General features: G+C 47.6%; 2 protein-coding genes across 2 annotated transcripts; one reads left to right on the top strand and one right to left on the bottom strand.

The window, feature by feature from the left end:
- Positions 1 to 1,789: 1,789 nt before the first annotated feature.
- Positions 1,790 to 5,726, top strand: LOC120706383 (dynein light chain 1, cytoplasmic-like). Its single transcript, XM_039991013.1, has 3 exons — positions 1,790 to 2,148; positions 2,297 to 2,402; positions 5,173 to 5,726. The coding sequence occupies exons 1-3, from the start codon at positions 1,948 to 1,950 to the stop codon at positions 5,253 to 5,255; spliced, it is 390 nt and encodes a 129-aa protein (XP_039846947.1). The 5' UTR covers positions 1,790 to 1,947; the 3' UTR covers positions 5,256 to 5,726.
- A 1,469-nt stretch (positions 5,727 to 7,195) lies between these two features.
- On the bottom strand, positions 7,196 to 7,953 carry LOC120706384 (protein SENESCENCE-ASSOCIATED GENE 21, mitochondrial-like). Its single transcript, XM_039991014.1, has one exon. The coding sequence runs from the start codon at positions 7,858 to 7,860 to the stop codon at positions 7,582 to 7,584; it is 279 nt and encodes a 92-aa protein (XP_039846948.1). The 5' UTR covers positions 7,861 to 7,953; the 3' UTR covers positions 7,196 to 7,581.
- Between the last annotated feature and the right edge of the window lie 3,361 nt (positions 7,954 to 11,314).

Below are 11,314 nucleotides of genomic sequence, written 5' to 3' on the forward strand. Positions count from 1 at the left end.
CTCGTGAAGGTCACGCTCAAGTCCCCGTCACGCATTTAAAAAGTCCAGCCGTCCAGGTGATGACCAGGCAGAGAAAAGACGAGCATCATTTTGCATTCCGGTCTTCATACGTCCGTTTGACACTCTAGAAGACTGAAACAGTAGAACACGTAGGTTTCTGTAAGAGTTGCGTAGGTCAGGTTAGCGGTCTCATAGATTGTCTCCTGCAGTTATATGTATATTTTTTTTATGGGTTTACACATAGAATTTTTTATGATGGAAAAGAGATGGTGAGGAAAGAGAACAAAACAGTTATTTCGCAAAACCGCCTCATAAACTAAAATTAAAGAACATAAGACCGCTTCCGCATCGTACGAGTTGTTGTTGCCATGCTACTCATAGTATTTTTTTCCGACAAATTAAGGGATATGGCACCACTGTAGAATTATGGAACAACAAAAAAGACAACCTGTAGAGGTTGATGTCATTTTTTCGAAAAAAAAGGCAGATTTGTAACACATGATTTTTTTCCTAAATTCTAATCCCTGCAAAAATTGAATTGTTCCTTCCACGAATGTCTGCAACGGTTTCGAAAAGGGGCACGTTAACGCGCGACGGGTCGCGCAGAAGGCGATTGCGAGATCCGCCGTATAGGAGAGCACGCTCGTTGTTTAGAACAAATTATGTGCATGTGACAAGAGCGCTTTATTGATGGAGTTAATCACGTGCATATTGCGAGAGGAGGATGGTATCATGCAGCAGGTAGATGCTAATGTCACTGCATTTCCTTTGTTTCATTGTTTTAGTGGTGATAACTTTCTGACCACACATCCGATTTCGAATCCGTTTTCATATTTATATTCCTTACAATTTTATCTATGAAATAAGACCCACTTTCCATATATTTCGAAATAATTTTATGTTTATCATCAACTTATGTATATTGATATTAGCAACTTATGTAGATATTTGTGTCATTTTATATAGATGTTATATGCCAGCCGTATATATCAACTTGTATTAGAAATTATGTATCAACTTATATTCAAACAATATGTCAATTTACAATATAATTTTAGAAACGTATTTGTCTAGTAGAAATCTGTGCATGAATATAGTAGTTATGTTATATGGTGCAGTAATTTGTATATCTAATGGCACTTTTATTTGTATAAAGAATTTGTATCAAGTAGTTAGTATCTATTTATATTGTTGCAACTTACGCGGAGACAATAAAAAATTCCTGTAGAGAGGGATGTGGCACAAATACTCTAGAGAGGTAATGATGCTAGGTAAAATTTATTTTTTGTAGCAATTTATGTAAATAATTTATTGATAAGTTCACACTTAAGTTGTCACACTTAATATAGAACTAGTTACTTTGAATTCAACATAAGTTGTCAGCAGATAAAAACTACTTTAAAATATATGTATCATGGGTCTAGTTTCATAGATCTCATCGTATGGAATGTAGTGGTGCAAACGAAATTGAAAACAGATATCTCAAAAGAAAGTTATCGCATTTTAAAATATAAAATATATGAAAAAAATATGTGCATGTGGCGAGTTTTATTTCCCATACAGACCCTAATGGGCCATAGAAGGGCCGCAGCAGGCCGTGCAAAAGGTCGTGCGCTCAGGCGTGAGCGCGACCTGATGCGGAATAGCTTTTACCTTACGAAAAGTTTTTTTCATTACAAACGGACTGGGCCAATCTTGTGGCCATTTATCTGGGCTGGGCCTGTATCTCTTAGGTCCCCGGCCCACCTTAAAGCTTCCGGTTTCACCTTCTCTTCTCCCCCACTGGCTGCTAAGCTTTAGGCAGAGGCAGATTCCGCTGCAACGCGCACGCCCACGGTGTCGCTTCTCGTCCTCGCCCACCATCGCCTTTCAAAAAGCGAGGGGGGGTGGGGATTCCTCGAGAGGGACAGCCGTGCCCGGCAGCTCCGCTCCGCCCCGCCGCCGAGAATGTCCGACGATGCCAGGCGCGGGGCCGGGGGCGTCGCGCAGGCGGCGCTCCGGGCCTCCTCCGAGGACCGCAAGCCGGTGGGCGCGGGGTCCCCGCCGCCGGCCGCGGCGGCGGCGGCGGCGGCGGCGTACAAGATCCAGCTCAAGAGCGCCGACATGAAGGAGGAGATGCGGCAGGAGGCCTTCGAAATCGCCCGCATGGTACGACCCGCATGCCCTCCCTCTCGCTCTTCCTTCCCACCTGCTCTCGATTTGGTTTTCATCGCCGGGCCCCGTTGGCCCCATGCTAACTGGTTTTTTGTTGGGGTTTGGGGATTTTTTTTTCTCTCTCTCTCGTTCTTTCGGTCAGGCGTTCGATAGGCACACCATGGAGAAGGACATCGCGGAGTACATCAAGAAGGAGTTCGACAAGAACCACGGCCCAACCTGGCACTGCATCGTCGGCCGTAACTTCGGTAGTGCTCTCCTCCCGTCCCATTCTGGGAGTTGTCCTTAATTAGTAGTTAGCACAGAAGCATGTGGAATGATTGCGTCTGTCGTGGTGGGTGTCTAGCCTGGTGTGCTTTCTGTTGTTGGTTATTGCGTGGTGGATTTCATATACTTGCTGGCCCTTAAAAGGTTCACACATGATTGACAGAATGGACCTTGCAGGACTAGTTTATGCTGTCGATAGAAGCCACAGCAAATCCATTTTGCCCACACAAAATAAGTTGTTCACAGATGAAGGGAATGAACTGGGGGTAAGTGAAAAGGTTGAAATGGTTATCACAGTCAACTGAAGCTATGCTTCAAATTCATCAATGAAATATTTTAATGGTCTGTAGACATTTTAGTTGAATATAGCACCTGTAAAGAAGGGGACGATGTATAGTTTCCAGGGCGGATGGAGGACGAATGACAATGTCTAATTGCTCTACTTTGAACTTTACCTCGCTTCTGGCTTGGCTTAGGGCCTGATTGGTTTGCTGGTCCAACCTGGCCCGGCTCGTACCGGTCAACCAGGCCCCGGTCAGCCAGGCTCGGTGAATAGATGAGCAGCTGATTGGTTACCTGTTTGTGTGTGGCTGGGATCTGCAGAGAAATTGATTGCTTGGCCTGCTCTGTGTACTTCCCCGCACCGCTGCTCTCTGGCGCCGAACGGTGCGCTCTCTCGCGCCAGCCAGGCTTGCTGGAAACGGAATTTTCTTGCATATCTTGCACTCATTTTGCATCGCCCGAGCCAGGGGCCTAACCTCGCATCTCGGGAGCCTGGCTGGCCTGCAACCACCCAACCAATCACCCCCTTAAATTCTGAAAACTTATGTTAGCATTCTCTAAGCTTCGCTCAGCAAATTTGTCAGTAGTGTGTCTCTTCCTGATATCAGCAAAATTCAACTTAGCGAGCTAACATTCTATTTTTATATGTTTCTATTTAATTGACGTATTTCAATTTTACATTCAACTCTTCTTGTCTAAAACTAAACTACTTGCTTCAATAAATTAGTAACACATGCTTTTCTTTTTAGTTCCTTAGCATGCTGTCACCGTACTCTGTTAATCAAATGCAACAAAGAAATGACATGGCATTTTATTTAGAGGAAAAGTTGGATCTGTACCATTAAAAGATCCCCAAAGTTAGATATATACCATCGTGACACACATGTCATTGACTCATGTGAGCCCCACATGTCAGTGAGATAACGATGGCGTGCGGAGTGTCATGTCACTTGATATGCTGTGTCACATCAAAGATCCAGATGGCATTGTAGATCACTTATTCACTTCACAAACACTCCTGCAATTAGCAGTCTGCAGTGCAATGAAGGAAGTTTAGAGACTTGCAGTACCAGATTGAACAGATGCTTTTGAGTTTTGCAGCAACTGTTTAACTGTGTTTATTCTGCTTTGTTATTGCAATTATGTGTATCTAAATTCTCTTCAAACATAAGTTTTAGCTGTTCATTTTTTGACTCTCCTCTACTTAATGTTCAATCTTATACTTCAGGTTATGTTTTTCTTCTAGCCAAATTTCCCACATGTGTTCATATTCTTCTATAGGCTATAGCTGTACATGTGTAGCATTCAATTGTTTATAGTTTCCTGAATTCTCTTCCATTCTAGTTTCTTCTTGTTCAAGATGCCAAATTGTATTGTTGTTGGGAATTTTGGATATGCCTATTAGGTTCTTATCATGCATAACAAATTAAACACATCACTGTCTTTTCTTTCTCTTTGCTTTGCATTCTGTATATGCAAGTCAGGGATGCAATATTGATGTTTTACTGCAGGCATTGTCAATTATCATAAGATAGCCATCCCTGGAAATCCTTACATTTATGGTTGTTTTTTTCCATTCTGGGCCAACATCTGTTAATAGTTTTTGGATTTTAAAGTGCACTTCTTGTAGTGGCAAAATTTAAAAGTTTTTATCAATTAGCAGCATAGAAACACAAAAGACTATTGTCGTGGTACTGGTATCTGAACTCCAATCCTTCTCTGTTTTTTTTTCTCTTTTAGATTTGGCCACCTTTGTTATTCCAAACTTGTGCAGCACTTCAGCTTTCTTTTACCATGAGAATAGATGGGTGAAAAGGCTACAGAGAATGACATACACTCACAACTGATTGATTCTCTCACACAAACTAATCCTAAGACACAATGGCGAGCTGTCTTAATTCCCTGATGTTTCTATTCGATTTCACTGATTCTATCAGATTAAGATTCAGTGATGAGCTGCCTTAATTTCCATATATTTCTATTTGACTTGAGTACTTGACTGATTCTACATCACAAACTAATTATAAGACGTGAAGTGCTGTCTTCATTTCTGGATGTCTCTATCGGCTCTATCAGGAATAGGACTATGGGAGAAACTTATCTTCCGTTGCATCTCATAGCTCAAGAAATAATCGATTGGCAAGTTAGAAGAGCGTGAGCCTCTTCTGTCTTTGATTGATGTTTATCTGCCATCTTGTTTCCTATGTCTACATACCATGTCAATAGGGATAGTTGTTCTAGCTGTGAGACACAACATAAGCCCAGTCCTGCTAGATTTTCTATATGGTGGAGTATATTGTTATGATGCCTGCGACTAGTGGCATATGCATAGCTTGAGAAAATGGAAAAGTCAGCTGAAAAGGGTGTAAATGGGATTGCAGTGCACTTATGAACATCTTCCATTTATGAGTCCATGATATGTATATGATTGGCCCACATATTTGCTAAGCATTTTTTCATCTGTTGCAGGTTCGTATGTAACGCATGAAACAAACTACTTTGTGTACTTCTACATTGATTCTAAAGCCGTCTTGCTATTCAAGTCTGGGTGATTGGCACAGCTATTGTGATCACCCACGCATGCCCGCGTCCTGTTACTCTCCTGTATTGCACCCCCCCCCCCCCCCCCCCCCCCCGCCCCCCCCCCCCCCCCCTCTTTTTCTCTGAGTCGTCTGCAGCCAAGCTGGAAGGCAGTACGGCGATAATCTTGGGAGCCTGCATGTGGATGTATCAGCGACAGATTTTCCCTCCCTATTCCAGCAGTGTGAGATCAGATTGTATCTGTTTTGCGTCTGATATATCTAGGTGTTGTGAGGACGTTGTCTTATTACAATATGATTGCCTGAAATATTGGACGCACCCCCTCTGATCAGTTTGTGATTGTTTCGGAAGCTCTTGCCCAATGTTTGTGGTTCGGACTGTTGGTTATAGTGGGTAACTGTAGCCCATGTGTGGGTGATCTGTGTCTGTATGGGCTGTGTGTATATTCGAATTCGTTCGGATGCCTGTGGTCCGCATGCTAATCTGTTTTCATATGCAGAGTGGGCTTAAGCTAGTAGCCTAGTACTCTGGGTTGTTTTCTATTTACCCAGGGGCTGAAGCAAGTTGATCGATAACAGGAAATGACTTTACCTTTGCAATTCATGCTGTCCGTACGAGCATCTTCCAGAGTCTTATATCTTTATATCTTTAGGAATATAGATATTCGTTCCAACAGCCTCTTCCATTCGATATTTATATATAGTACATTCACAGCATGTCGCGCGGACTCGCATACCATAAATGACAAAGCAATTTTTGAAAGATTTTTATAAAAGATAACTAACACCTCATCCACTCCATGGCAAAAGATAAATAGTATTTTTATAATTTTACACATAGTATTAGTTTGCATGCTCAGATCTAAAATTGTATTTATTTTGGAACGGAAAGAGTAGTCGACTACAGGAGAAATGATAATAAGGGAGAAACACGCGACGCAAGCCTTTTCTTTTTTACGAGCACGTTTGGTGGATCCGCGGAGAGATTCCACTGCAATTTGCAACTCTGCCCTTCCGGGAATCACCGCACCGGCTGATCATCTTTGTGAAATCACCGGCTGTGCCTAGAATTTCCACGCACTCCCTACTATATTATTATATCTAATCTAATCTAATCTTCTTGGGAGTTGAGCCCACGCAAGGCAGCCCATTCCTCTTGGCAGCGCGCGTCATGTGATGAGCTGATGACTGGTCCAGCTCGCGGCCCTCGCCTTCGCGATCCTTCCATGCCGACCTGCTCGGGCCTCGGATGTACAGTAGACACGTACTAGTAAAATCTTGAGCTACCATTGGTGTGCAATTCGAATATTCAAAGGCCAGGCCCGTCACTGTCGTGTGCCTCCGTCCAAGTTGTTTCGCGAAGGGAAAGCCAGCCGCCCAGCCGCCCGCTGGTGTCCGTACGCCCATCGGCCCCGCCGGGGAGGGGGCACGCGGCACCGATAAGGTTCACGGGCGCCCCGCGGCGGGACCCAAAGACTACATCCATTGGTTTCAACTGGGGAACTCCCAATTGAACGCGTTGTTCTTCTTCTGTTCGTGTTCGAACAAGCAAGCAAGGACGAACACGAGTGCAGTTTACATTAGAGACGCAACAAGGACAGGAATTAAGAACAAACCGCAGCTTTTTATTTCCAGAGACTTTTTTTAAGTCCCTGAAACTTTTTAGTATTTAGAAATATTAAATAAATATTAATTATAAAACTAACTGCAGAACCCTAAGCTAAACTGCGAGACGAATCTAATGAGGTATCTTAATCTATGATTAGCGAATGGTTACTGTAGCATCACTGTAGCAGTTTATGAATTAATTAGGCTCATTAGATCCGTCTCGCGAAAAAGCACTCAGCTGTCAAAAAACATTTATAAACAGATTTTATTTAATATTATAAAATAGTAAGATTCTTTTTAATGTAATAGGGACTTTTGAAAAAAGTCCTGGAGCCAAAAACACCTAACAAAACGTAGAACAGCAGCGAAACCCTGCTCGCTCTCCGCAGCGTAGTAGTATATATCCGAATCTGGTAGGAGAGCACAAGCGAGAAGCTAGAACAGGGCGTCCAGCCCACACCACGCACGCACGCACGCCACGGCGACCAGCGGCCGCTCCTCCGCTCCTCCCTGTACCGTATCTCCCGATTGGCCGAGGCCGAGATGATGCAGCGGCGTCGAGCGTCCCACAGCGACCAACCGAGACGACTTCCCGGCCATGCCGGCCCGCCGCCGTGACGGAGCGAGCGCTCGCGCGCGCGGCCGACGACGACGCCAGACGAACCTCCACCCCACCTTCCCCTTTGTTGGTATGTTATGTCAGACGGGTGGGGGCGGGCGGGCGCGGGGCTCACGCCCGGGCGAGGTGCGCGGCGCGGAGGTCGGCGGGGTCGGCGGCGGCGGCCCAGTTGGCGGGGCGGTAGTGGCCCGTGACGGGGTCGGGGACCCAGGAGATCTCGGAGGCGGCGCCGCGCCCGGCCTCCTTGGCCTCCCCCGCGGCGGCGGCCTCCGCCGCGGCCGCCGCGCGCCGCATGGCCCCGGACGCCGCCGACGCCGCGTAGCCCCTGGCGGGGGCCAGCGAGGCCAGCGCGGCGCGGAGCGCGGAGGAGCCGGAGAGAGCGAGAGCCATCTGATCTGCTTCGCGCGGAGGATCGGACGGCCTGTGGCGCTCTGCTCTCTCCCGAGCTCTCTCTGTGCTCCGGTGGTGGTGCTCTGTGTGGGGAGGAGAGGAGCGGGGGGAGGAGGGGTTTATAAAGAGGCCGCCGGGGAGGAGGGGCCATCGCCGCGGGTGCCCTGCGCTTTTTCCGCGATCGCGACGGCCTCGGGACTCACCCGGAAAGGCGGGCACGTGCGGAGCAGGAAACGCCGCCGCGGGTTCCCCTGGCCTCCTCGCCGAGTCGTCGGCGCGTCGCCGCTTGGATACGGTCGCGGCTGGTGCGCTGCGCAAGTGGAGCTGGGTGGACTGGTTCGGTTCGGCGGCGGTTCACGGGAACGTAGCGGCGACGCCGACGTCGACGGGTCCCTCCCTCCCCCACCCAGCCGTAGGACCGGGCGAAGTTGCCTTGTTCTTCCTCACCGTTTTGTTTAGTGGCATCGCTGTGTAGAAGTCCCGTTTCGCCACTTGTGGCAGGATGATTAGCTCAGCTTGGGGGGACGCATGCAACATGTTTTTTTTTTGAAGCATTCAGCATGTTTCAAACAAGAAAGTTCTGGCTAAAGGGTGTGTGTTTTTTTGCCCACAAAAGAAATCCCTTGCTGCCCTAAAAAAAAAAGAAATCCCTTGCGCGATGCACCGGTGCATGTTGTCAGCAAGCGTGCGCGACCCGCACAAACCGCATCGCCTGCCTGCCACGAGCCCCGTCAAGCTCGCCGCACGTCGCTTGCGAAGCAGAAGGCGTGGACCGACCTGGCCTGGCGGCGTCGGCGACGATATTTCCTCTGCTCCGCGTTTTCCACGCGTCGCTCTCGGACGCCCGCGCGGCGAACATCTCGCGCCTCCTCCTTTTCTTTTCCGAGAAAAAAGGACGTCGAGTTGCCAGCCGGCAAGGTGGGCCCCGGGGATCAGCCACGCTGCGCCGAAAGGGTAAAGCCCGCCGCCCGCCGGCGCCCATGTCCACTGACCACTGGCGCGGCGGAAGGGCGCGTGCCGCGTGGGCGAGGCGCCGACTGGTGGAGGTCGTATCCGGCGGCTGGTCGTGGCCCGCGGGGCGCTCCCGCGCTGCGCTGGCCGGGGCAACGGCGTAATCCGCGAGGCAGGCCGCCCAGGCGTCAGGGGCTAATTGGTGGGTGCGGGCGGTGGGTGGGAGCCAGCCGACCGCGCGGCTGGGGTCGTCGCCGTCGCCGCTCGGTGGGGCTCGGGAGTGTACGTAGTGTGACGTGGGCAACGTCTGGCCGCGGCAGCGGGCGCGCCGACGGCTCTGGTTTGTGGCCTGTGGCGGGTGGTGCGTTTCGGTCCATGTTTATTTTCTTTCTATTTGTTTTTTTTGAAAAGTTACCTTTTTATTATATCACGGTCGAAAAATAATACATATCATCGAACAAGATGTCACTAACCATCGGAAGCATGAGATATCCCTTATCGAAGTCCTCGTGGCTCGTTAAGAGCAAGTATTATAAGTCTTTGTCAACAGGCTGCAAGAGAATCCACATCACTGGAATCTAAGCTGGAGGAGTGAGAAGGGAGGAAAGAGAATAGAGCCGGCGAATGGTGAGTCGCCCGGCTAAATCACGAGTTACGAGAAAGAAAGACTCGTTTACACCCTGAGCATTGGGCGGAAGATGCAGTAAATGATTCCGGTAGCATCTGATAGGAGGGTGAAATGGATTCTTTAATGTATTCTAACTACTCTTAGCTACTGTATCTAATAGCCAAGCTATTATATCGATTGGCTTGACCGTATCTGACATGACACTTTGATATACCAGTAGCCAGCTGTGGGCTAAATTATTAGCCATGCTCTAAGCACCGGTTGCCACTGATGTGCCAATTCGTATCTTACCGGTTTCGAGCATACGTACGTGAAGCTTGGTTGCTAGGATCTGGGGATCTGGAATGGTTGTGTCCGCTTATATGATGCTGAGGTTTGAGCTCGATTAGACTAAATGCAGTTATAAGACAGATTTCAATTAGAACTTAGTTTCGTACGGTATGTTTTAGACATCTATATTTTTATTACATCGTCTCTTCGGCTGTTATTTTTTTGGTATCATGTGGACCGCCATGCAATAAGATGTTCCTATCGGGCTTCTCCAGTGTCACTCGGCGTTCTGGCCTAGTCTTCTCATGTTAGCCCCGACGGGCGCCTGGCCCCCTGCCGCCCCCTGGGCTGGCCCCCTGCCACTCCCCGCCGGACGGTAGGAGTATAAATCTGTAAATTGTGAAACTGAAAATATATTTCTGTAAAAAACGATTTTGAAAAATATAAAAATAAAAAAAACGCTGGATCAACGAAGAAGAACATTGGGCCATGCAAGCCCAGAATCCAGGAAGCTAGACCGACCGAGCCCGGAGCCTGGTCACTGGTCAGTCTGGTTGCATTTGAAGCCCAGGCATGTCAAGCCGACTCCATCCAGAAGGGGCATCCGGACCAACTGCAAGATGTGGGGCAAAATTCCCCTGCTGTCCACATCGACGAAGCTTTCATTCACAATCAGGTATCTCCTGCCACATCCATATACGCGAGGGTGTAGTTCAACACAGGGATTCGAATCCTGCCACATCACTCATAAAGGCTTGCTGTCCTTTGATCCTGAAAGGGACAGTTGCCTCAACAAACCTGGCATTTGCAATAACCTTGGACACAATCTGGAATTGAATTTCCTCGCCCAAGGAAAAGTTTGAACTGAATTCGACCATATGAAGTTCCTATCTCACCAAATAAAACTCCGAGCCCTCTTGAGAGTCAAAATCCCTAGGGTATGCACACCCAAGTTCAAAATACCCATGTGCAAGGAGATGGGTCGGAAGTAGCACCCTGGAATTTGAAATAGATCCGAGTGCCCAAGTCCAACAACCTAAGCATATGCTACGGCCAAAAGCGACTAAGCTCATCTGCTCATGAACACCTCATAAGAAGTGTCAACCACATAGATATTCAGGGAAGCAGAGTGTGATCAACAACACCAGTTTTGCCCTACAGCATCAGGGCAAACTGGGGTACTCCGAAAAATTAGCCAAGTTGGATCAATCACAATAAAGTATGAATACAAACAATAAAGCTGATCATTCATGAATCGAGAGCAGTGGTAACACTACAAGTAAAAGAGCACAATGATGCACATCCGTCTGTCAAATATTTGCAAGAAGATGCTGTATTAGATAACTGCGAGTTGGTACCTTTTAGAACTGAGATTTGAGTGCTTGACACATCTGGTGCCCTATATGGCTATATCACTATATGTATCCAAACTCCTTGCCTAGCTCCCAATTGGGAGATTCAGCTACTGCTCGAGCATTTGTTACCACTGCAAACCTTCTAGGCTGTGTGCAACTGTGCATAGGCCATAGGATGGGTTCAATAATTTCTTCTTAAGAGGAAATGGAGCCTTGGAGAACTTTTTCCTGCAAAGGAAAAGCAAATTGG

This window comes from Panicum virgatum, chromosome 5K (assembly GCF_016808335.1).
Source record: "Panicum virgatum strain AP13 chromosome 5K, P.virgatum_v5, whole genome shotgun sequence".
Taxonomy (NCBI): domain Eukaryota; kingdom Viridiplantae; phylum Streptophyta; class Magnoliopsida; order Poales; family Poaceae; genus Panicum; species Panicum virgatum.

What these genes read in the sequence shown, in the direction of transcription:
- LOC120706383 (XM_039991013.1), top strand. Translation starts at nt 1,948, where the DNA reads ATGTCCGACGATGCCAGGCGCGGGGCCGGGGGCGTCGCGCAGGCGGCG. An exon ending in CCTTCGAAATCGCCCGCATG is followed by an intron (nt 2,149 to 2,296) that starts GTACGACCCGCA and finishes TCTTTCGGTCAG; the next exon opens with GCGTTCGATAGGCACACCAT. An exon ending in CATCGTCGGCCGTAACTTCG is followed by an intron (nt 2,403 to 5,172) that starts GTAGTGCTCTCC and finishes CATCTGTTGCAG; the next exon opens with GTTCGTATGTAACGCATGAA.
- LOC120706384 (XM_039991014.1), bottom strand. Translation starts at nt 7,860, where the DNA reads ATGGCTCTCGCTCTCTCCGGCTCCTCCGCGCTCCGCGCCGCGCTGGCC.